The following is a 27,252-nucleotide window of genomic DNA, read 5'->3' as shown; positions in this document are numbered from 1 at the left end:
AGAAATAGGGTCCTCCATTTCTCTCAGAAGGGAGTCTCCTATGACAGTTATCTTTCTTTCCTTCTTAGCAGAGGCAGTCTTTAGGCATGGAGTCTACCACCTCATCCTGAATACCCTTCTGAATGGACCTTCAACTGCGTCCTCACTCACCTCTTCCTCAAGTTCAAGAGCCTCAAACCTGTTACACAGAGGCACCTGGGGATCTGAGATGGATAGGGATGAGGTTTGCTTGCAATGCCAAGCTGGGATCTGCTTCCACTCCTCTTTATCTCTTGAACCCCCTACCTCTGCTCAAAAATGGCAGGCTAGGGGATCCACCACAGCATGGGGGGTATCACCCTGGTGTCTTTCTTGCAAGTTTGGCAGGAAGATACTCCATCAGTCTGTCTTGTGTAAAAATCTCGTATGCTGCTTAGTCTCTCCACATCCTCCTTAGACTCTGCCACCATACTGAGTAGATCATCCACCTGCTCACACCTCAGACAGGTGTAATCTCTGCCAGCCTTCACCTGTAACAAAAGGCTCAGACACTCCCTTCAGCCAAATCATTTTTGGGCAGGTACTTGGTCTGAGTTGCCACATTCTTTTTGACAAGAACTTTCTGCCTAGTGGGGACCATGGCCAGATTTATTGCCTGGACGTCAGCACATAGGTGAGCCAGTCTCCCAAGTGGTTATGAAACTGAAGAGTTATTATGTTACTCATTCAATTACCCAACTAATTTTGAGTAAATACTCAACTGAATTTGTAAGGGAGAACTTCAAAATGATCAGAAGTCTATAGTCTCGTGTATCCTGATTGCAGCCTCAACAGGTGCAGTCCAAATCCAACCATAAATTCATTACCTCAGACTCAATATATTCTCAATTTGAAATACTATTTTATTTCATCCAGGTGACATTAGTTTGAGTTGCCTTTTCAAACCAACACCTCTAGTTCTGCTTTAGTGAGGGAAAGATAGATGTCACAGACATATTGCAGTACTGAGTAAACTTGGAGAACAGATGTTTTTTAAGAATAAGAAAAGTACATAGGAAATCTCTTCTCTTTGCTCTCATTATTAATAGCTGTCAAAATCTCTGATTAGTTCTGCTGTCCCCTAACTCAAGGCAGCAGAGTCTGTATGTACTCAGCAGTTTCCAGTACTGTTAGGTGAAAATAATTCCAATGATTCTCTTCTATGAGTTAAATTTTGTTTGAACACAAACTGCTTTATTAGAAAGTAGGTTTTGAGTCTAAGAGCAAATTCTTTTTTTTCCTTGTAATTATTCATCTGATCACTTATTTAATGGAGTGTTTGATTTATTTCAAAGTAATCCCTGCTTTTATATGTAAATCACAAGTTTTTGAGAAGAGTGTGGTAATTAAATTATGCAAGGAAAATGCAATGAAAAACTAATCAGAAGATGGAAATTCCATTGCAATGTTTTATGTTTATTTACATAGCCAAGTAATTCAGTTTAGAAAAACATTATTTTCTAAAACTGAGATTTTCCATAGTGTGCTATTATGAGTATGTTCCTTATGTTTCTCCTCCTGTACCTGAGTAACTATTTCTGAATGTTCTAAGCTCTTCTGTGTGAAGCAGATGTGTACATGTTTTGAATCACATTCACTGTGTGCTGAATTTAATTCAATTACCTATTTCCTGACATAAAACTTTTCCCACAATGTGAAGTTTTTGTTCCTTCATTCAAGCACATAAAAGTCGTTATATAAAGGTGATAAAGACCAGAACTCAGTGCATTTTGAGGGAGGTAACTCTTGCCTGTCTGAACTGTATTGTACATTGTGTTCCTACATATAGTAACATAGAAGATTAATGCACTCTATTAGGCAAGGCATTGCAATCAGAAATCAATAATTGATACAAATGACCAGCCCAATTCAGGAAAAGATTTTTCTTAATTGTAGATAGAATTGCCCAAAGCATACATTTGGCAGTTTCTAGTTACAGAGGGAAGTTCTCAAAGAATTGAAGTATTCTAGTACTTCAAATGCTGACCAAGTAAATCTTTAAGTTTTGAACAGCTCAGCCATTGCAGAGTTAGAAAAAGCACTGAAATTTAGCTCAGCCTTCTTCTAAAGAATTTCAAAGCATTGCATAGGTGATACAGTAAGATAAAAAGCTGCAATAGGATATGAGAAGATTAGTAGTTCTAGCTGAGTTTAAGACTTTTCCATGAAGGAAGGGATTATTATTGTTCTTTCTTACTATCTTTGTCTGGAAATGTAAATAATATCACAATTCAATAGTAGGTAAATGAAAACCCCTAAAGGAAATATTCTCTTACTTGAGGAACTGCTATGAACCTCGCTTTCATGCTGTTTTGAAATACTGGCAACAAGATGTCTGAAGAGAAAACCAAGAACTTCCACACACATATTTTGATGCTGGAAAATAAGTTATTCAGAAGGACATAGTTATCACTGTTCCTACAGAAGGTAGCCTTTGAAACAATTAGATTACATTTTTGCTTTTTCACCATCACTTCTTCAAACTGAAGAAAATTGTTCCCCTACAGTAAGTTTTATTTTCATTTTTTATTCTTCTTCTGTGCTAAAACATTTGGCCTTGTTATAGTGTTTCCTCAGTATAAAAGAAACAAGAAGTTGTTTGGGATTCAAAAGCATGTTTCACCCTGTAAAAAGAGGCTACTGGCAAGTATAAACTCAATTTCTTCCTGTCCTTAATTGCTCTATATGTTAATTTCTCATGAACTTAAGGGAACTACTAGATGTGCTTTAAAGTCTTCCTAATAGAAGAATTTATGTTTCCAGTCCTCCAGCTCATTCTGAGTAGTCAGTTCTCTTCTGCCCTCTATGTCTATCATCACCAAAACACCTACATAAATCTCTCATGGTATTTGAACACTCTTCTAACCAGAGGTCGGTTACAGCATGTATGTATAACACCTACTCCCCCCTAAAGTGCTATTTCTTTTACATGATCTATACAGGGTTAATAGATGCCAGCTTTGATATGAGCAACTTGCTCATTTGAGTTGGTGCAGCACAAATCACACTGAAACTGAAGCTGGGCTAAACATTTGAGAAGGTGGATTAAACTGTTATGGGTGAAAAAGCGTATACATCTCTCTTGCTCATTTGAGCCTATCTTTTTGCATGGGTAATTCCTCATCCATCCTAAGAATTATACTATAAATTCTGGAAGTTTTTGTGCTGATCCTCAGCGAGCACAAAATGAAGACTGTGGTGCAATACTAATCTATTATGTGTGATTGCCCTTTTAGTTCATGAGCTATTCACTAAAATAAGAGCAATATTTTCCTTCATGATCGTTAAGCGGTTTGTAAATCATGGATGCTACTGTAATAACATAAAAAGAAAACAGTGCTAATGAATCAAGAAATAAATAGATGAAGAAAATGAGTTAGATAGAGACAGTGAAAATGGCTGATTCACATCTGGTTAATAACTGACATTCAAAACACGGATCCTGAATTGAAATGTAAGTGAAAGGGTAAGCAGTTTCAGGGAGGTATTCAGGGTGAGGTATTCAAGGCCATCTAATTCAAAGAAACAGTGGTACTTGAAAACTGTTGGAAGCAAGGTTCCGAGAGGTTCAAAATGTAAAAGCTACAGAAATTCTGAAGGCATGGAAGGAAACTACAGTGCAAATGGGTTCCAAATCCTTTACCTTTTCCATCGCTTTCCCTGCAATTTGACGGAAAGTTGAAGCATGTATAATAATCAATTACTTGTCAAGATTACAGTTAACATAGTTCTGTAGGAGTGATCAGTGTAAAATATATCACAGTTCATACATGGTACAGCTTTTGAATAATGGCAGATGGATTAAGTCTTAGACATGGAACTGTCCTTCTGTACAGAAAGTTATTAAGAACATTTATTCTTTCTATTGACAAAATAAAAAGGTACAAAAATAAGAAAATATTGTCAACACACGTAAAATAGAAGATAACATCTTGAAGATTCAGAAACAGTATCTAACTGCGTTGTAATGCAGATTCTGAAGTAGATCGAGATTTCAGATTTTAAAAAATTGAAAATGTAGATTAAGAATGTGAAATACATCCATAACAAGGTGACCAACAGAACACAGCATCGTAAATCAGCTAGAATTTGGTGTACTTTCTCTATATATGTTTAGACAGATATGTGTACATATTTTTTGATGTATTTATGTATATATGTGGTGTATTAATCCATAATGTAACAGGTTAGAGTGTTAGTTTGGGTATTTACCAATTGCTGTACCTGACAATAAGTGCATTTACCACTCTGGTTTTAAAGTAGTTCAGATACTAGATTGCTGCTAAGAAATCAGTTATACTTTGGAAACATAGAGTATTTTTTACTATGAATGGGGAAGAAGTGGTAGGCTTTATTTTTTTTGAAAGTACTATGCAGGTGAATCCATGTAGGGCAGATAAATAATTATGTCTTGGTAAGTAATAAGGACTCTTCATCCCTAGCTTAGGTAAGGTCTCTAGAAATAGATCAAAAATTACTTTGGCCTGTTTCATTTCAGTTTTTATACAGTAATTATTTTGTCTCATTGCGTTTGCTGAATTGTTTTGCAATGTTTAGAAAAAAAAGTTACATTAGTATTCAAATTATGTGGATTCTATTTTGCATTTTATTATACGTAGCTTTAAGAAAATTACTGCTAAGGTAATGATATATTTCCTAAAAGTTCTAAAATGTGAGGGAAGGTAACAATCTTCATGCATTATTGTTGTCATGAACAATTTAAGTAGTATTTTTAGCTTTCTTTTATGTTGCAGCTGCTGTTCTCCATTTCTTTAAGTCAGACTGCAGACGTTGAAAGGCAGCTTGTTTTCTCCATGTTTTTTGCAAGGAAAATAACATAGCGGTGGTGGCTGATTTATAAACTAGTGAGGAGGAGGAGGTTCATTTATTTTCAAGAAAACTTTTATTTCATGGATTTTTAGAACAGAAATGTCACCATTGCTCTGATAGACTGTCCTAAAAGGTTGTGAAAGGAGAAAACAGGCTACTGTTAGTGGGAGCACATCTGTAGCACTTTTTTCTGCTATTATAGAATGCAAAGTAACAGTACATCATGTCTGTAGAAGGCAAACACAATGCTCCTTTGACATACAGCAGAAATAAAGCTTTGTCAATCAAATCTGGGATGTAATGGAAAAGAGTATATAATTTGTGGCAGACATTTTTGCCATTAGTTTGTTTACTTGTAAAAGTCATGCCTTGCAGATTTTCTTTTCTGTAAGCTTTCTTTTCTATTGCCATTTACTTCCCAAGTGTATATTTTCTTTTTCTTCCTGATTTAGTGACTTTACATTGTTCCTTTGATCACAATTCTGTTCACTTTTTTTTTTTTTTAAATAGATTTTTATTTTCATCCAAATTTACTATTAAAAAATAGACTGTGGTACAATATTACAGATTCATGAATAACTTACTTCAATTATTAAAAATATATTTAGACTACTGCAACATAGTCCTCGGCAAATGCTGACTTCTGTGTGATTTTAGCTACAAATTATCCGAAAGTGATATTTGTTGTTTTAAAGAAGATATTTTGATAGCATGAAAAGCAGGCCCATACTTGCATATTGGAGCATGTATTTGCATCTTCTGTTGTGTCACATTTGCATGTTCTAATATGTTTCCATTATTCAATAATTCTTCAATTTACAGCTTATTTTGAGGCCACAAAAGTAATAGACCGTATAAAAACACATAGTTAGATGCACTCTCTGCCTTGAGTTTTACTGACTAATCAGATTAAGTAGAAGGTGGAAACAGAAGCACAGTAAAGTGAAGCGTGTACAGTGTTTTTCAAGGTAGGAAGAGAATATTTAGGTTGAATTATCAAGGGGAAGTTCTTTAGTATGAGAGTGATAAGGCACTGGAACAGGCTGCCCAGAGAGGTTGTGGATGCCCCATCTCTGGAGGTGTTCAATGCTGGGTTGGATGGGGCCCTGGGCAGCCTGGTCTAGTATTAAATGGGGAGGATGGTGGCCCTGCAGGGGGGTTGGAGATTCATGATCCTTGAGGTCCCTTCCAACCACAGCCATTCTATGATTCTGTGCATATTCTAAAATCTGCAAGAGCAAAGATTTTTTCTAGGGAGGGAGGGTTGTGCTTCCTTGAAAGCAACTGGGAGCAAAGTTTCTCCATGCTGCATAAGTAAAGGAACTATTTTTCATTTGGACAATGGATCTTAGCGAGTCTTTATATCCATCTCTACTACATCACTGCCCTGAGAAGTTCTCTGCCTACAAAATGATGCTAAAGGAACTGTTTCTGTTTCCAAAACTAATGAGTTGTTCTACTCTTATTTCACTGGGATGAGCAGCTTGGAAGGAGGGACTGCCTTCACCAGAACATCTGAGCTGAGGCTACTGATTACTTGCTTTCTTTGCATTGTCTAAATGCCATCCCTGTCAATGTATGTCAAACACACATCACCGTATTTCCTCACTGAAATTGCATTACTTGAATTGGTATCTCGTATGAAAGTTTCTCTCAAATGCTATCCTAGATTGACAGTGTATTTTAGTGCCCCACACTGATATACAACTGCATCAATTTAAGATATTAGAAGCTTGCTCCCTTAAAATTTGTGGTTAATTGTTAATAATTCTCGGAAATATTCATATCTGCTAAATTTTTCTTGCAAACAAATCTTTGTCGGGCAATCATAAAGTATGTTAAAAGCAATATGGTTTGTAGAAAATTAGTTACATGCTTGTGAAATGCTCTACAGTGTTCCACAAACAAAAGGGAAAATTTCCTGCAATTTCACAATTTTGTATTTGCTTAGATGGCCATTAGCCAACAAGATGGAATCAAAATTATCCTATTCATGCAATGAATAATCTGTGATTAGCAGTGTATGGAATGTGATTTTCTAAAGCTCCTTTCATAGACAAGGTATTATCAAACACTTCATAACGAAAAAAAAGAAAAGAAAAAAAGAAAGGAAGAAAAAAAGGAAAAGAAAAAGATTAAATAAAGACTAAGAGTATAATAAACCTGCACAGGATCAGAGGCCTTATCTTTTCTTTAGCCCAGAATTGAATCTTTTCTCAGCAATTCTTCAAAATCATGTTGCATAGAATCCTAGAAGTCAAGTTTTCTTTACTATTTCTAGTCTTGTTGCAGGACCAGTACCTTACATATCAAACCACTACTGGCTAGCATCTTGAGTGACCATTTCCCCATTTCTCATGTTACCTTTTTATGGTAAGAATTCGGCACATACAACATAACCTGTCCCTATTGTATAAAACTCATGAAAAGAAAAAACAAATATGAATTTACTGGTAATTCCTTTTAATTTTTAATTTGACTTTCTGTTTTGTGTGCTGTTGTAATGCACTTGACTCATGCTTTGTTAGCTTTTCTGAACCAGGGTTTTGTCTTCTGTGATAGGGTGCTCCAGCTAATGGTGCTCTAAGAAAGTATTAGGTACCGTAACTTACCGTAACAGTCAGAATGGTCACTAGCAACTAATCATGGAGGTGCTGTGCACTCAGCTGAGTTAAAAGTCCGGCTGCCTTCATGCCAGTGCACTGGGGTGATCTACTCTGCAACAGGCCCATGAGCAAAGAAGGTTGAAGTAGCATAAAGTAGCATGAAGTAGCATAAGTGTAACATTTTTGATTGCAATATGTCAAAATTTTTACACTAAATTTAGTGTATTTAGTGCCCTGTCACTCATCCTCCCTCTGCCATATAGGAAGCCGGATGGAGTATTAGAGCAGAATACTTTGTTCCTGGAGTGACAAAAGACTGCTTTAGACTCATGCACCGTAATGCTCTGTCAGATTAAGTGACCCAGGCAGCTTTCTCTAGCCAGCAATTCCAGTGTCATTGCTTACTTGAGCTTTTGAGTGAGACCACAATGTTACATAGAGTATTTTTCATTTAGAGTGCCTCTGCCATAATAGACATATCTCCAATGAATAACAATAAATAGGATTTTAGAAAACTTCCCTGTTCTCATGAAATTCCAGTCTACACACATTCTCAATGTACTTATGTATTTACAAACACTGAAGGAATCTGAATTGCTACATTTGTCCTACATTGATTATTAGGGGCCATCGTATCCTTTATGCTCTGTTCCATCCACGTTCACCACAGTGAACAGTGTCCTGGACACTGGAAGTCACCATCCTACATGCAGCCAGATGCCAGCTTTAGAAGTGACTCACAGTAGATATGAGAAATTCTTCACTGCTGTAGTTGATTGATGGCAGCAACAGGGCATTTCACTTAAGACTGCTTCAGCACAGCTAATCTTACATCCAATTTCATATAAGACACAATTTTCCCATAATGCATCTGTCTGACAGCAATATCAGAACATTTCTCTCTTCTTGTTGGTTCATGTTGGTTGATGCTTGGCTGAACACGAGCCAGCAGTGTGTCCAGGTGGCCAAGAGGGCCAACGACATCCTGGTTTGCATTAGAAATAATGTGGCCAGCAGGAGAAGGGAGGTGATCATCCCCCTGTATTCAGCACTGGTGAGGCTGCACCTAGAGTACTGTGTTCAATTTTGGGCCCCTCTCTACAAGAAAGACATTGAGGCCCTGGAGTATTTCCAGAGAAGGACAGTGAAGCTGTGAGGTGTCTGGAGCACAAGTCTTATGAGGAGACTGAAGGAGTTGGGATTGTTTAGTTTGGAGAAGAGAAGGCTCAGAGGAGACCATATTCCAAAAGTCCTGCAGAAATGTGTAAAGACATAATGAATGCTTATGGTCAAACATTAACATAAAGATGCAGATGAGCCATTTCAAGGGTACAAGTCCAAATTAAAATTCTGTGATGCAAAAAGAACAAAATTAGGTGAAAATAGAGAAAAAGCTGTGCACAGTAATTGTATGTGCTAGAACAGTGTGATTGATCTCCTAAAAATGTTAGAATCTGTCTCTGAGACCAACAGAAATGCAGCTTGTCATTCATAGCATTCCTGACAGGTGAGCAGCCAGACTCTGCCATGCTAAAGACAAAAATAAGTAACCTATTTGGTGTTTCAGGCACAATAATGAAGATGTCATAGAGGGTCACACAGTTAATCTAAATCCAGTTATTTTATCCTTTGGGAAGAATATTGTATTTTGTATACAGTGTGGATATATTCACCTTTGATACAAATGAGTTGTAGTGAAATATGAAGTGGTAGGATGCCAGTCTGGCTCCCATGAGCAGGCCAGTCTTAGGATTTAAAAATAGTTTCTTTTTTGGGTCTTCTCAGTGTGGTGCTTTTGCTGTGCATCTGCCTGCATATCTCCATCTTGCAGGCTGTTTGAGTTATCCATAAACAGCCCAAGGACTATATCGTTATTATCTTGGTGTTGAATTGTTTTATGCAAACATAATACTCTCTATTAGCTAAATTGTTTCCTTTCAGGCTAGATGAGATGAGAAAGCAACATTTAGTAATTGACAAGAATCTTTACTGAATTTTACTGGGCTTATTATACTGCTGTAGGGTATTATTTATGTTATTTCATTTTATTTTCCAGCATAAAATATAGCACTGGAAAATCTTTTTATGAGTGTCCCAAGACATGAACAATATTGAGAAAGTATGCATGTATGTATATATATGTACACCAAGATGGTTTATTAATTTTTATTCTTCCTCTGGTACCATATTGCTTCCCAGTTTTGTTGTTGTTGTTGTTGTTTGTTTTGTTTTTGTTTTTTATTATTATTATTATTATTATTATTTATTTTTAGTGATTTTTTTGTGATAGGACAGAAAAGTATCATCCTTACATAGCAGTTTTTTTTAGCAAATCCTTTCACAATTAAGACAGCATACTTTGTTACTATGAAGAAAATTTTGACACTATTAAAAATACAGTGTAAAATACGCAGAGATGAGCTGCCTGTTTAGAACTTGTGTGAAATAGAAAAGTAACAGATAAGATGCTATCTACTGGAATCTCACCACTTACAAAAATGCATATTTGAAATCATGGTTTTTATTACTATATCCTGATAACTTGCCATGTGAATTAAAAATAAAAGCAAGACAGCACTTAGCCACTAAGTTTTAGTGGATTCATTGCACTTCGAGAATTGTTATTAGCTCAGACTTTTCAAGTAAATTGCTGCCTGTCAGACTTTATTCCCTCAGCATCCATGATGGGAATATATAACAATTTTGTACCACTATGGTTGAAAGGAAATCAATCTGAAAGAGTAGGGTTGAACTGTCCTCTGTCTGCAATGTTATCAATGAATCACATATTAAATCCAGATGTTTAGAGGCAAGAGGTTGTGTGCATGTAGCTGTGTGCATATTCTCCACTCCGCTTTGATTTCAGTGGAATTCAACAGAGAATTCAACAGATGAATGCTCCTGTAGGCAGGTACAAATATTTACCAAAAGCCTGAACAAATGCCTGTTTCTCCGGCCTTCTATATTTATTGTACTGTGTTCTAAATTGAAAGAAAATACAAGAAAAAAAAAAACAGAAAACAACACAGTAGTTTTAAAGTGCAGTTCAAGACCCTAAGCTCCTGGAAGAGTTAAATATAGAATGTAAATTGGAAATTTCTTTGTCAACATAACAACCTCAACTCACTGAAGACTGAGATAGTTTTTTACAAATTTTTATGAGTCTTCTAGGAGTTAATACATGTTTACATATGTAAAAATATATGTTGCTTAATTTTTTGCATTCTAGTATAACATATTTACATTCACAGGCCCAAGTTATATCTTAACTTCCCTGGTACCTACAGGAAGCAAAAAGCAGCAGGGAGTTAACAGTTCAGATTTCTAGAGTGCCATTCTGGTAACTTCCTAACACATGTGATGAGGGCAGGTTTTCTCTCTGGGCCTCTTAGAGGAAATAGGGATTGTGAGAATTAAGGAGCATACTTAGTTGCCATGACCACAAGATGCTGAAGTTCATGATTCTTGCAAGGAGGGAAAAAAAACAAAAGCAGAATCACCACCTTGGAGAACAAACTGTCCTGTTAAGTATCTGCTTGAAAGAATCCTATGAGATAAAGTCTTGGAGAGAAAAGGGTCTAGAGCAGCTGGCTAACTTTTCAGTATCTTCCCCAAGCTCGTAAAATTCCATCCCAAATTTCAGGAAATCAAGCAAATGTGGCAGGAGTCCCACACTCATGAGCGAGTAGTTGCTGACTAGGCATTGGTGAAGCCATGTTGGTTGCCTCGGATCACTTCCCTGTCTTCCATCTGCATTACCATAGCCTCCAGGATAATCCATTCCATGATATTCCTTGTCACAGAAATGAAGCTGACAGGGCAGTAGTTCCCTGGGCCGTCCTTTCTTCTCTTCTTAAAAAAGGATGTGATACTGCTTTTTTTTCTAGTCACCAGAGACTTCGCCTGACTGCCATGACTTTTCAAATGTCACTGAGAATGGCTTGGAGACAAAGTCAACCAATTCCCTCAGGATTCTGCAATGCATCTCATTGGAACCCATATACTTATGAATGTTCAGGTTCATCATGTGGTCATGAACCTGATATTTGCTTACATCCCCTAATCACCACCTTCCAACCCATCCAATTGAAAGTGAAGAACTAAGGCAAAAAAAATTGTTGAATACCTCAGCCTTCTTGTCCATTTTTACCATCCTGCCTGTATTGTTTACTAGGGAGTACACCTTCTTAGACTTTCCTTTTCTGATTGATGTACCTGTAGAAGTCTTTCTTATCCTTCTTTGCACCCTGAGCCAAGGCCTTGTCATTCCTGACCCCATCCTTACACAGCCTAGCAGCATTTCTATACTCCCTCCAGAATACCTATCCCTTCTACCGCTGCCTTTGCATTTTTCTCTTGCTCTCCATTTTGACTGGCAGGTCTCATTATGTGATCACTGCAGCCCAGGCAGCCTCCAATCCTAATGTCACCAATCAATTCACTTGCATTGGTGAGTAACAGGTCATGTTTGAACAAGTTCTGGCATGGTGGTTGGTGACCTTGCTCACAAGAGAGGGCTTGAAACTAGATGATCTTTGAGTTCCTTTTCAACGGAGGCCATTCTATGATTCTGTGATTCAAGTAATGTATTAGAATATTTTTAAAGACTAATAACTGATAATCAGGAAAAAAAAAACTTTATAAAACATATCTTTATAGATGATTATGTTTTGACAGTGTAATAAAAATTTATGATACATGTGGTTTGACTCATCTTGATGAAATACTTGTTCTTTTGCAGAAAATGATGAGGTCATCAGTGTTTCATATGTTCATACTAAGCATGGTTGCTGTAGATGTCATTGTTGCTGCTAGTAACTACTACAAAGGAGAAAATTTCAAGAGACAATATGATGAATTTTACCTAGCTGAGGTGAGTATGCTGAAAGAACTATCTGGATATTTTTCAAGATAAGCTGAAGTCTGAATGTCAAGCACATTTTAGCATGTAATTTTTTTTTTTTTAATTCCCTTAAGCATTCCAAAAATTCTTTGCTAACTTGTTCAAGCTCCTCTGTCTGACAACTTTTTGAAAGGTAATTTCCTCCAACAAAATGTCAGTGGTAATGAGCTGAGGCTTAAGTATAGCACCTGCAGGCTATGTATGTCTGCTGAATTGCTATCTTCTCTAGCAAGAGTATAACATTCATAAGAATTTAACATTTAAAAAAAAAAAAAAAAAAGGTAAAACTCTGTCTTTAAAGATTATTGTACCTCTTTCTAAATCATCTTCATCTGACAAATACTTGTCTTCAGGATGGTCCTTAAGCATAGCAAGAATAGTGTTGAAAAGCCTGGCTTCAGAAAGCTCAAAAGCTTCAAAACCTCATTGTAATGAAGCATTTATTCAGTCCTCAGCTTAGTGAAGAAAGAGGCTGTGTTCTTGAACTGGAGGAAAACAGATTCTTTTATTGTGATTTTCTCACTAAGAGCCTGCTTGAGTGCTTAATTGGTCAAGGATTTTACTGTGTAGAATATGCCAGAGTGCCTAGAATCTTGTCTGCATGATTTTTTAGTACTATTTAATTCAGATAGCAGGAACAAAAGAGTAAAAACATTTTTGAAGTCTTCGATACGAATGCATGGGCATGCCTTCAAATAGATATTTGTTTTTCTAAAATGAGTACTGCAGTATTTTTATTGGCAGTACTTACTTCAGTGAGCACTATGAGGTGTCACTTTATCCAAGAATAGAACCACCACTGCAGAAATTTACTGAGAATGGCTCTCTGAAGATGCTGATCGTAGTTACAAGCTTTATGGATACTGCCGTTCCCTTGACTTCAGTAATTACACAGACCTTCCTGGGAGCTAAAGGGGTCAGCAACAAAAAGGACAGAGCTCTGAGAGTATTTTATGGTCTCTCTCTCTGAAAGTTGACAGCATTTTTTGCATTGTGACTCTGCTGCCGCTGGTATTGCATACAGGGCTGACTGACAACAGCATAAGGATCACAAGGCTTTTAGCTCACAGTATTATGATACTTTATGTATCTCCCTGTTTTAAGAGAAGTTGAGTTGGTACTCTTCTTTTTTTTTTTTTAATATATGTTATACTTTAGAGTTTTAATATTACAAAGCACAGATTTCTTAAATTTGTAAATTTGGTGACCAAAAAAAAAAAAAAAAGAGAGAAGTTAAAGATAGCACCAGGGTCCAAACCCTCAAACAGTGCAGGCTGAAGACGTCAGTGCTTCATCATTCTGTTGTCTTTCATGTTGATGGGAATGGCTGTAGTTTCTATGAACACTGAGTAAATGTTGGTCAGGCCCAAGGAAAAATACAAAAGTACTTGAAATGCAAGCTCTATAGGCCAGTATTCCTTGTTACTGGGGCGTGTGTGAAAAGCAATGAGTAATGCAGGTGATAGTGGCACTCTGGCTTTGTCCTCTTTTCCTTCGTTTCAACTAGTAACAGAAGTGATTGACTAAATAGCTCCTTAGGAAATTGCTCTGAAATCTAACTCTTACAATCTTGTCCCTTCTCTTTGAAGAGAAACTAACTTTCCAGCATTTCTAGAAATCAAATTTCCTTTTATTTCTCACTGAGTTCCAGAAAGACTGTATGCTAGACTGAAATTTCTTTAAAATGACTGATAAAATTAGGATGTTTAAACTTCTTAGCCAAGTTCATTCGTAGACCAAGATAGGCTATTTTCTGATCAGCTTAATGTTTATTATAATATATTCTAATCGTACTTAGCTTTAGTGGATTTTCTTACTATCAGATATAACAAGTGTTTTTGAAAAGAAGAGATCTGCATACACAAAAAAAGCCTTTGAAAATGCATATTTGTAAGAAATCCAGTAAACCTTGTTATTATTAAACTGAAAAATCATCTATATAAAATCAATCTTTTTCCATATCATAGCAATATATTCCATACTACTGATTAGCAAATATAAGGAATTCACTAAGATCTCAAATATAGAATTCACCTCAAATATCAAAAATCAAATTCTGGCCTAAAATGCTGTTTAGAACCAGAATTCTAGTCAGAAGGCAAGTAAGTGATGGCTTTACATATTCAAATTAAAATCAAGACTAAATAACCTCCCAAGTAAACCTCAAAGAGCTGTAGAAGTACTTTGTTCCAGACAGTAAACAAGTTCTTTAAAAAAAATACATTTACTATATTGAAACTATTTGAACTTTGAAACAATTATCATAGGAAGAGTAATTGTGAAAAATATTAGCTTTACTTTATCTCAAGTTCTAAGTATATTCTAAAAACAACATGAATGAGCAAGAAGATGATCCTAGGAATAAGACATTGGAATAAAACCAACAAAAAATGGATCCTCTTAGGATATCCCCTGCAGATTTGACAGTATTTTCACTTCCTGGAAGTGAAGGTTTTAGAACTCATTTTAATTTCCAGGTTAGAATTGAATAATTAAATCAACATTAAAGGTCTGAGACCATGAAGTGCTTGTGGTGAGCACTTTTGCTTTATGCAGAAAAAAATAAAAGTAGAGCCTGGTTTCTTAACAAAATAACATTAATTCAACTTATATTCATAATAGGAAATGCTGCATGTGCTATTTCTATTCTGGCACTTATTAACCAGAAATACTCTTTTCCAGATTATTTGAAGTGCAGGGCTTAGAGCTTTTCAACAGAAATACATTCAGGGTTTTATTCTTCAAGATAAGTGTTTTTTGTAGACTAGCGTACTAAACTTCTGTCCTATGAACAGTGTCTGGTTTTCTTTAAATATACATTTTTTTCTGTCTCTGAATGGTTTAGATTTATCCCAGTACTGATTTGTTAGCGTGGAAACTTTCAAAAAATTCTTTTCCTTTCCACTATTCTACCTGTTTACTTTTCCATAAACAAGTCTAGAATGGAAAAGAGTATTTTGTTTGTAAGACACACTTTTGTTTTGATGTCCATTTGGTTTTTGTTTTATTGTTTGTTTGTTTTAACCTTTACTACAAACAATATAAAAATCAAATAATAAACTCCTGCTGTTTTATGGCAGGAGATATAAAATGCAGCAAAAGAAGAGCTGAAGAGTCAGAAAATCCTAGGAAGGGAAATAAATTTACAAGCCGTTTTCATTTCCTGTTCACCTATTGTGAAACTTATATTTGCAGCACAGACTAGAAGCCTTAGCAGAGACAGGTGGGATTCTTACAAATATGGTTTTAAGTTCTGTTCTAAAGGGCCTGAGCACAATGATGCTAAAGGCTGAATTCAGACCATGAAGTTTCCAGGTGCTGGCTGGGAGGCAGCACTCAGACATCACCCCATTCCTGGCAGCTCTCCATTTTTTCCTCTCTCTCCCAACCTTATTTCCTTGTATAGGGCAAGGATAAATCCTTTTTTTTTTTTTTTTGGCAAAGCAAAATTTGCAGCCTGGTGGAGGACAGCTGCTCATGTGTTACACCTGTTTTTCCTGTTCTAGTCTGTTCTGGCTTCTTAGGTGAATCTGCTTTTTCTCTGTCTCTACAATGGAAGTAATGATTTCAGCTTTAAAAAAAAAAAATCTATAAAATTCCATTACATTTCACAACTCAGAAGAAGATCTAGTAAAATAATCTCAGTATTTTGATATGAATTACAAGCAAAAATTAGAAGTTCTGTCAGTGGAAGACAGGTGTAATCAGATGTTATGTAAACCATCTGATACATTTTTAAGTGCTACTGGTTTGAATTCATTTCACAAGCATGTAAAACGGAAATGATCCTCCCCCCTCACCCACCATATTTTTAGAATAAATTAAAATACACTTAACATTGTATTTGTAAGCGTCTTTTCCCTAATGGGAAAATATGTGCTCTGAAGTATGTATGTGTGTATTTAAATAATATTGTTATTCCACCTATTCTGAAACTATGCTGAATTCCAGCAGCTTTCTACTCTCATTCCTAATTTGCCCCTCTTACTGTTTAGGACTTAATCAGACGAGTATTTCTTTAGAAGTGAGCTTTCATTTTAAAGCTTTTTGGTAAAGCATTTGCCTTGTGTTTTACAATAGGGATTTTCACATAAAGGAGTAATTTCTTCAGACTTGGCACATGGTTTTCCTTGAGCTCTTTGAACTATGAGGGCTGAAAAACTAGCTGTATTTGAGAATACAGGCATCCTGAGTACCTGGAGGTGTGTATGTATGAAATCACACAGATAGCTCTTTGCAATGTTTCTTTCCTAATCTGACAAAAGATTTGGAGGGCTATGAAACATTTTGCTTTGATTTAGCCACTCAGAAGACATTTAAAGTTTGATGACTGTTTTACATGCCTTGAAGAAGTCATGCAGCTGGCAGCACTGCTCATAAACAGCTGTGTATTTTAAAGGTGTTAGCATAGGATGCAAGCTTCTGTGTTTGATCTCCTTGCTTGTGACAATCCTGCACATATAAAATACATAAAATTCTAGCTAGCAGACTCAAAAACAACCTGTTTAGTGTTGATAAATGTATTATTTTGATGGACTAAATGAGGACTAAGCACTTAAGCCAACATCACAGATATTGTCACTGTTGCAGATAGAAAACAGCTATATTATGTTGCACTCATAGGAGAGAAGCTAGAATATGTTTATTGATATAATATGGATATAACGTAGTGATTTAACAAAGCTTAATTGTAACTAAGGCAGTGTCTAAACAGGATTGAAGATGGCCAGATACACTTGATTATCTACTGCATAGAGAATAGGGTAAGCACACACACAGGCGGCCCTCCTGGTGAGTCATGAGGTTGATAATAGATCCCCTTCCTTTCTAAACTCCTTGAATCACTGAGGTAAGGAGCCAAAGTGCATTTGGATCTACTCCTAGCTCCAGTCTTGGTCAACAGTTTATGTCAAAGGGATAGTATGTGCATGGTCAGTCTAAGATACAAACTTAGTAAAGCCAACAAAGTTTACAGTCAATCTAAGATGTGGTCTTACTGAGACTAACAAAGCCTAAAGCAAGCTATTAGTCTTACCTAGAATCTGTACTGGAAAGGTGACTTGATGCTAAGGTATAAGAAATGCCCTCTCGAGGGGAGATCCTGTCTTGCAGCCAGTTGCCACATAGGAGTACTCAAAAAGAGGCTCTTTGAGCAAATTATTGATGGGTGTAAGATGACTGACTCATCTGAAGATCTGTCATCTTTTATGTGCATGCTCCATTGGTACTCAGCTGTTGAACCAGGAGTCTGCTATCAGTTCTTTCAGCCTCTGGTTTGAGATTGATTTATGGTCATTAATTTGTTTTAGCATGAATATTATCAGTACTGTTATTCACTGTCCTCCTGTGCAGGCCTTGTGAACAAGACCAGGCTGAAGAAGGTGGTTTAGAGAAGAAGACCAGAGAGTCGGGGGAGCACACCTTCATAGGCGCAGTCAGATTCATGATTCAAATCATGGTCTCCAACTTTATTATTCCCTGTACAATCCAGTAAACCTCATTGCCTGCAGTCAGTTAATCTCTCCATCTTCTAACTTCACATTCTGTAACAAAAAAAAAAGCTAATAATTCTTAATTTAAATGAAGGTTTGAGCAGTACTTTATTTATGTTTACACAGCACTTTGAAAGTTTTAGCTAGATATAGATACTGCCTTATGTTATTTCAGTGTCTCTCTTAAACCCCAAAGCATGTGAGCAGTTAGACAGGAAAACTGCTGAGAGAAGCAGAAATGTCTTCTCCATCTTGAGTTTCCTGGCTGCTGGAAAATGAGGGAGAGAACACCTCATATTATAGACTTAACTGCTTAATGAAGAAGGCAAGTGAGAAAGAAGTGTATCCAGCCAAGATGATTTTAATCAGTGAAAGAATAAAGAAGAAATTTTGAAGATGCAAATCTTTAGAAAACTATCTCCCTTTTTTCATAGCATTTTTCTGTGTTAATTATTTCAGGAAAGGCCTCTTTAACTCCTTTGTAATTCCCACCTTACTTTCTTTGCTTCTTTAACACAGTCTCTTTTTAAAATTAAGAAAAATTGCCTATTCTTGACTGAGCTTTTAATGTTCAAGTTCCATCACCTTTTTTTTTTTCTTTTATTTTTTTTTACCTCTTTCAGTTGTCTTACTACTTTGCAAATTGTAGAAAATTTGAGGCAGCAATTTTCAAACAAAAGACCTTTAAACTTTGTCTTCTTAGATCTCTTAAAATTCTTCAGACAGCTTCTCTGTGTTCACAGCTTCACATTTTGAAAGACTCCTCTTCATTCTTTCCTTGGTTGGATTTATTATTTCATGCCATTCTATATGTCTGTGTTAGGACTTAAGAAAATGAAGTGTACACTTCAGTAAGCAACATGAGAAAAAAAATAACTTATGAAAGAAGTCTTATCTAAATTGAACACAGGTATTCAACAATGAATTTTCAGATTGATCATACAACTTTTGAAAATTTGGGTGTCAGATTTTCCAGATATATAAGACAAATTTCCAACTATTTATAATGGAAGCTGAATAATGAACTTAAAAAGTGCCTAGGCAGAGTAGATGTAACTCCTTAGAGGAATAATAGATATGTGATTTGTCACGGTTGATTTTCATAACATCATCAAAATTGTTTATCCTAATAATAAAGTACTCTTATGGTTATTTTTAAGTGTTTATAAATGTAAAAATTCATTTCAGTTCTGTATTATTCATAGTTGCTGAAACAACTAACAAATAAGTGAACAAATAAGTGCCATGCAATCACAGACATTAAAAACCATGTAGAAATAAATGAAATACCATGTTTGGGTTTGTATTTCTTTATCTTTTTCATACGAAACCTTGGTAGACTTTATGGCTTAGAAAGCTGTAATTGAAATCAGTGTTTTGACCACATCTTTCTTGTTTTGTGTATTCATCTAGGTTGCTTTTACAGTTCTGTTTGATTTAGAAGCTCTCCTGAAGATCTGGTGTTTGGGTTTCACAGGATATATCAGCTCATCTCTTCACAAATTTGAGTTGCTACTTGTAATTGGAACAACTCTTCACATTTATCCAGATCTCTATCACTCTCAGTTTACATATTTTCAGGTATGTACAGCTGTTTTTCCATTTTACCATTATATCAATTAAAAATATTACCCCTCAAGAGGAGTATATATTTCATTTACTTCTATCGTCAGACTACCAGTGTTCTCTCAACATGGATTCCTCCCAAGAATACCTTTAAAATAACAAGTCTGTTCTTAACTGTGTTTCTAGGGTGAATTCTCAGAACTAGGATTATTTCTAACTCTTACAACTTCCTACTGTCACTTTCCTCTACAAGCCACCACTGCTTTTCTGGCTTCTGTCCTTAAGATCCAAATGTTTTTTCTGTTGCTCCTCCAAATCTTGACATCAGTGGCAGTCACATCCCTAACTGAGAAGAACTGCAGTCATTTGTGGGTATTCTGAAGTCCTTTAACCAGAACCAGTTTAAGATTTTTCTTACAGCTCTCCCACTATTCCCAATCCAGAGGGAAAGTGTGTTTACTGGAGCTAATGCTACACATTAACTTTGGGGAAGAACATAAAAGCAAGACAAGGAATACTTATTAATTCAGACTTCTGATTATTCCTCTGCCTACTAGTCCAACTAATTCCCTGTTCAGCCTTGTAAAAGTTCCTAAGGTTACTCCAGCTGTGGAAGAAAGTGTTGAGATTTATGACAACATGCTATATTCTACAGTTCTGAAGTGAAATTCTTTTTTTAAAAAAAAGCATGCCTGGCCATTATTCAGCAGTGGATTGTCATGGTGAATAATTAATTATGAGTAAATGCAAATAACAACTATCTTGACAGAATCCTGTTCACGTGTGTGATTAATTACAAAGACACACAGTAATCAAGTAAGTACTCTGGGGGTGGCACTCTCTCCAGCTGTGTGTTGCAACACAATGTTTTTTCAGACTTCTGCAAATCCCATACTCTGTTCTTTCTGACTGGTTCTACAAACCTGCTCAAGAAAGATTTCAAAATATCACATTCTATTTTGATTTCACTTTTGATTTTAAGGCTTTTACATGGTTATACCTTTCATTTTGTTGTCTGAATGTGTAAAATTTTGCTATTCAACTTGGTGTGATATACTTAATAATATAATGCTCTATCAAGAGCATGCCATTGCACCCCTACGCAATCCAAATTCCCAAAGAAGCAGATGACAGTAAGGTTGGAAAAATACTTCACCTTAGATGTCAGTATGTAAGGGAATAGAATCATAAGGTTGGAAAGGACCTACAAGATCATCTAGTCCAACCATCCTCTTGTCACCATTACTACCACAAGCTACTAAACCATATCTCATAGCTCTTCATCCAGATGACTCTTGAACACTTCCGGGGACGGCGACTCCACCACCTCCCTGGGCAGCCATTGCAGTGCCTGACCACTCTCTGAGAGAAAAAGTTCTTCCTTATGTCTAACCTAAACATCCTTTGGTACAACCTGTGGCCATGAGGTGCACACCAGACACCCTAGAAAGTATTTTTTGGCAAGCTAAAAACACATTTTTAAATCAAGCTCAAAAAGTCCTTTTTTACATGAATACACATTGATGTTTGGCAGATTTTAAAGTCTTTAGATATTAATGATGACAGGTTAAATGTGTTCCTTGTCAGCCAACAAAACAGGTTACTGAAAACAAAAGTCATTTGACATATTCCAGTATAATGAGCAGATATATTATTTTCTTTGTCCAGTTTTGCTTAGCAGATATTTTATTATTCATTGGTCTCATAATTACCTTTTGCCAACTTATCATTTGTTCTTGTCCACATTGGCTACTGCTCATTTTCCTACCTATCTTTCTTAAACTCATTATGTGTTCATTCAAAACACTTTGCAAAGTCCTCTGTGAAAGAAAACATCTGTAAACTACAGCAAAACACCATTCCCTAGTCTACAGAACACCTCGTCTGTAGAGAAATAACAGAATTCTCGTATTATTGCAGAGACTTCTAATAAACTGGCATGAAGGGGGAGATTTAAATGGAATTAGATTGCAGAGATGATTTTTGTGATTGGAGAAATACTGCTGAGTCATTTTTAAATAAATTTTATCACTTATATGAGGTGTAGCTATTATTTTGACAGAGCTGTGATTTCCCTTTTGTCATTTTCATTTTTAATTGTTTTTTAATGTATTTTTATATTTAATCCATCTACATCTTTTAAATTTAATACATTTTGCCATCCAATTACATGGAATGCATAAACTTTCATTAGAGTATACTTTTGCTAGATTTAATTTGTCACCTAATGAAAATGAACGAAAAAGAAAAAGAAAAAAAAAAAGAAAAAAAAAAGAAAAAGACCAATAAGATCAGCGCCTTGCTTAAAGGTCAATTAAAGTTCCCCAAAGAAAGGTAAAAAAAAAAGTAGGGCAGTTAGTAAAGTTCAACCAAAACACAATTCAGAATACAAACCAGCATGCAGTCTTCAATCGCTGGGGTCATTATTGGCACTAGCGTTCATGTACGTTTACATCTCAAGTACATTTCTAAGTAAGAAGGCACCACATTTAAATGTTTGTAATACCTAGAAATCTCACTGATCTTTCTGGCTGTCACTCTCTTGGCAACCAGTTTTATGTACTCAGGTTACTTGCAATGTGAAATGTGATAGAAAGGACTTTACCTCACTTTATTCAAATGTGAAAGTTAGTCTGTCTCATGTAACCTCTCAGCCCCAAGGCCCTTTTTAAGTACTGAGGAAAATGTAGGCACTTCCATCTCACTAGGTCTGGTCTGTTTGGAAAAAGTTGCTCTCTGGTGTTGACTTCCTGTCTCTCCTTTGACAGCTGAGCCTATTGTGATCCCTGCCAGACAGTACAGCATACTCTGGGTACCTGATCAATAGGTATCCAGGTGCACGTAGCATCAGACTATAATTGTACTGTAATTCCTACCTTTCAATTTCAATATGATTTTTGTTGAAATATAGGCTGTACCTTGGGCTGGAGAGTTGTCTTCTTTGTAAGAACTACAGAATTATATTTGACCCATATCCTCTTGTCAGTTGTCTCCTGTGCCTACTAAGGATGCCACTGCCTCTTTTTGATACTAATGTTCATATTACTGTTTTCATCACCATCAGTGGCTGGAATAGGAGGATCAGAGCTTTCACCAGCTTTTCAAAAGTAGATTCAGCAGTGAGTGGGTCAGGAGTTCTATACACAATCACAGTTCTGCTGCCACTGCTTATATAGGGATGCATAAAATACGTCAAATTATTCAGTGGCTCGCAGTGCCATTTTCTCTGATACTGAGAAATGACACCCAGAATTTCCCTTGTTGTGTAGCGATGTGTTTATTACCAAACTTGCTAGGTTATACTTGACACCATGTCAAGCAATTTTGCCTTGGGACACTGGAATAGAAAGATGAACTGTAGAAATTTGGCTATTTAAAGTGCAAGTATGTAACCTTCTGTAACAAATAACACACAGTCACAGGCGAGTAGGTTACAAGTGGACTTTTTAAGTGGTCTCATTCATTCTGCTGCTCAAAGCAGAGTTTTCTTCAAAGACTGTTCAGGATCTTGTCCATTTAAAATATGTGAATTTTTAAGAGTGATGATAAGCAAACTTTGGAGCAATTTACTTATGCTGCAATCAATTCTCAGCTGTTAAATCAAGACTGCTGAGTTTTTGCTTCTGCTGGAGGCCATTCCTATATGTTTGGTGTGACTATGAACCTTCACTGGTCTGTAATTTCTCATTACATTCAGACTCTGTTGTATGTTTTGTGCATTTCTCTTCCTTTGTTTACCCCCAAAACAGCTTTACTCCCTTGCATTTCTGTGATGACCATGAGTCACAGGTGAATTGATAACCTTGGAGTCTTCAGTATCTTCCCATGCCTGTATTCTCAAGAAATGTTCTGTCATATCATGCCATGGTGCTGCGTTTTTTGAAAGGGCTGTAGATAGTTTTATCTGTGCCAAATTGCTTCTTTTTATTAATGTATGTTAGATCAAAAGATATATAGAGCAATGAGCATTACTACATAAAATTTTCCAAGGCTAAGCAGAATTTAAATATGTTAATAGTTACCTGGTCATTAAATAATAACTGTTAGTAGCTTAAACAAACCTCTAGGCAGGTCGAGACAAGTACAAAGTCTGACAGGTTCCATGGCTTATGTTCTTAACCTAACAAACAACTTGTGGTCTGCTGCACCAGTGATAACCAAATATTTACTGTGTTACAGGGCTACACATTCCTTTTTTATCCTGAAGTCTGACAAGTTTTTAATTAACATAATAATCAAATAATTAATTAATAATTAAATAATTTAAAAAATGCAGTTGTATTTTCTCTTTCTTTGCAGGTTCTTAGAGTAGTTCGGCTTATAAAGATCTCTCCTGCTTTGGAGGATTTTGTGTATAAGATCTTCGGACCGGGAAAAAAGCTCGGGAGTTTGGTTGTATTTACTGCCAGCCTTCTAATTGTAATGTCAGCAATCAGTTTACAGATGTTTTGCTTTGTGGAAGAACTGGATAGATTTACAACCTTTCCACGGGCAAGTATAACCAGCAACGGTACCTTATTGTGTACTGAGATTTTCTTATCATTAATATGTATATTCATTCTTATATGACCAACGTTCTTATTCTTCTAAGAACCATGGGGCAGAATCAGCTTATGCAGAGTTTAAAAAATACGTTTTCTGGGTGTAGTAGTCTTCCACTAGTACTTCATTTGTGAAGTTTGTATTTCTTTCTATTATGGGAATATGGAAAAATTGTATGTGTGCACACAAACATATGGCTTAACATACATTATGGCTTATGATCTAGCATGCTACAAAAGAAGACCCAGCTGCAGAACAATGGAAATTACACACAGAATTTATATAAAGATGTATACACATGATTTGTGTCTTCATATTGTGAAGTTGTTGATCTTGATTAGTACAGGAATGTTTCCTTTACACAGGGCTATAAAACCTGTCTGCATTGACGGAATAAGTGTCTGCCTTATGGGCATGAAGTTAATTCAGAATAGAACACTGAAAATCAGTAGAAATTGGAGCTAATGAATTTATTGAAGCACAGTGTTCTGAATGAAATATGGACATTTATTTAATAATGAATTAAAATGAGTGTACATGGGTTGGTTTCGGTCATAATTTATTTGTTTCTGTAGCTCCAGTTTGGTTATCCAATGTATCTATTTTAGAGAAGGTGCATTGGTAAGAACAATTAAGTAACAATGAACAAGACAGTCTCAAGGGTCATTCATCTAGCAAACAAAATAACTAGACAACAATTTGGCCTGCATTTGAGGTATGGGATGCTGGATACCAAATATAAAACAAAAATACCTATTCACAAGGAATAAAAATAATGCCGTGCTTTCTCTATTAAAAAATGTACTTACAAAAATAGTCATAAAGAATTTAGTATAATTCATTTTTGAAATGCTGAAGAAAGCAAAAAGAGGATAATACAACTCAAACTTTACTTAAAAAATCAGTGCATCTGCCTCTAAATTAAGTGATACTGCCACCCTATGCTATTCCCAAGTCCTATGTATAACTTCTGATTAAAAAACAAAAAGAACTTAAAAACTTTAAATCAGCAGTAGAGTTTAGTTTCTGATGTATATATTTTTTTTATTTATGCAAAATGGCAATGATAGTCTTGAAGGAATTATTGTAGTATAATTAAAACAAGAGACATTCACAAGTACCGGGATATTTTTAACTGAAATAATTGGTATAAATAACTGAAAAAGATTGACTTGCACTAAGATATTGCTAAGACATCTCAAGATTTTAGGAAAGTTTTAAATTATTTTGAACATTCAGTCTAAGACCAAATAGGTTTTAACAAGAAATTTTACCATGTTAAACTTTTGCAAAAGTTCACAAAACTGAGAAAATATTTTCTCCAGTAAATCTTAGGGTTTTTTTTATAAAATAGAAACTATTCAAAGTTGTTTTCTATTTTGTGTTTGTTTTTATGGGAAAAATGCAAGGCCCATTACCTACAACAAGGGACTGTTCCAATATTCAATTCCAGTGAATTGAAATATTTCTTATAGCTTCTGTATGATAGAGTACTTCGTTTGACAGTGTCCCTCTAATGTCTGCTTTCAATAAAGATCACAGAATGTTTTTGCAATAAGACAGAAATGAAATCTACAATTCTGGATATTTAGTGGAATGCATTCTTTTCATAATGTGACTGTGAAATATTTGCATCAGTGTATAACATAGAAGAAGCTATGAAGTCTGCATAGCAGCAATTGCCATTATAAATTTTTAAGAGCTTGCACACAAATATGAGTGAACCCCAAATGGTAGCACTGTTGCCATGAGCTTCTTTCAGTTCTGAATCCACAGAGGTCAAGTACACTAACAAAGTGGTGACTCCAGAGGTAAATTTTTACTTTTTACATTGAAGTGCCTTCTGTAGTGAAACAGAAAAAAACATAAAATCATTTTGATGCCAGAAGTGCTTTATAAGAAGGCACAGTATGGGTTTGGGAACAAGGAGACCTCCTTTCACTAATGCCCATAAATTGCATGTTTTCACATGGTCTCCTGACAACTGTCAATAGGCACAAACTCAGTGTTGCTATGGTTACAAATTTCACTGTTCTTTCGCTCATTGCAACTTTCCAATTGGACTGGCTTTCTCTCTAATACCAAATATAAAAATATAAATGTTTGCTATCTGCTATTTTAACCATTCTGCCATCTCTATTTTTGCATGTCTTCTTTGGCTGCACGCACTGAGCCATGAGTTCAAAATTGGGTAGTTCAGTGTAGGGCCCAAATAGAGAAAAATCAGATGGGGGGGTTCTGTGCAAAGGTAGCAGTATAAGATGACTGCTTGGAAATTTAAACATTCACTGTATGGAAAACGAAGTATGTTTTTAGTGTCTGACTTCCACGTCCCAGTTTCTGGTGACACTACTCAGTGTCTCAGACATATCACAAGGCTGGGAATACCACTATTCTCTAAAAAGCAACAATAAAAATTGAAAAGAAATGAAATGTAGGCCCAGCTGATCTCAACAGCAACAATCCTGTGGTCATCAGCAAAACCAGGACTTGGCTTCTAGTCTTGAGAACAGAGGAAGCTCTGCTTGTGACCTTTTCAACATAATCACCATCCCTTTAAAGAGCTGCACTATGTCTTAGTTTTCTGATGCAATTTCAGTCTCAGTGCTGCTGACATTTTTACAGAGCTTCTCGTAGAGCTTCTCACAGTGTGTCATGGAGCACTCATTACTGTGTCAGGAGAAAAAGGAAAGTTCAAGACAGGTAGAAAGCAATGCAAGCATTGCACAGCATTTGCCTAAATCTTGCTAACTTCATTTGCAGAAGTAATCCCACTGATTGCAGGGAAACTTGCATGAGTAAGTGAATTTCGAAGCTGCTTACTAAATTTCTCAGGGATTTGGCCAAAATTTTATATGGACAAGCAGCACTTTAAAAGGCAAGTATGTTAAAACTGAAAGCAGTTCTTGGAGTGGCACCACCCTGTAATACATGGGCGGGCTATCAGAACCGGCACTTCTGTTTGTACATTCCACCATACATTTGCCAATCTTCTACTAAAAATAAAAAGGTAGTTTGACTTCCATCATCAAAACAGCTAATTATGTAATAGGGCATAAATACTCAAAGAAATTGACAGCCTTTTCTATAACGTAAATTAATTCAGAAAGTCACCATTTGCATAAATCTCTAAGCTTCATCTTAACAGATGTTGATTCTGTCAGCTAGGTAGCTGCATTTCAAATTCATTTTAATATAAACAGTGGGAAGTGCACCTTTCAGCTAAAAATAACTTGCTCCGAAGGAGATTGACGGATGCAAAACAAACTCACTGTGCACTGCTGTGTTCTCTTAA

At 35.9% G+C, this 27,252-nt stretch overlaps 1 protein-coding gene across 2 annotated transcripts in view; it reads left to right on the top strand.

Moving 5' to 3' along the window:
• Nucleotides 1–27,252, top strand: part of NALCN (sodium leak channel, non-selective) — a 199,240-nt gene that overhangs the window by 91,712 nt on the left and 80,276 nt on the right. For both annotated transcript variants that reach the window (XM_042867267.1, XM_042867265.1), the window contains 3 exons: nt 12,196–12,327; nt 19,263–19,430; nt 23,715–23,906. In XM_042867267.1, the coding sequence (XP_042723201.1) occupies nt 12,196–12,327; nt 19,263–19,430; nt 23,715–23,906 (492 nt within the window). The remainder of the gene's footprint in view (nt 1–12,195; nt 12,328–19,262; nt 19,431–23,714; nt 23,907–27,252) is intronic.

This window comes from Lagopus leucura, unplaced genomic scaffold, assembly GCF_019238085.1.
Source record: "Lagopus leucura isolate 7727_CA_CO unplaced genomic scaffold, USGS_WTPT01 Super-Scaffold_100001, whole genome shotgun sequence".
Classification (NCBI taxonomy): Eukaryota; Metazoa; Chordata; class Aves; order Galliformes; family Phasianidae; genus Lagopus; species Lagopus leucura.
This window is presented reverse-complemented; position numbering and strand designations above follow the sequence as displayed.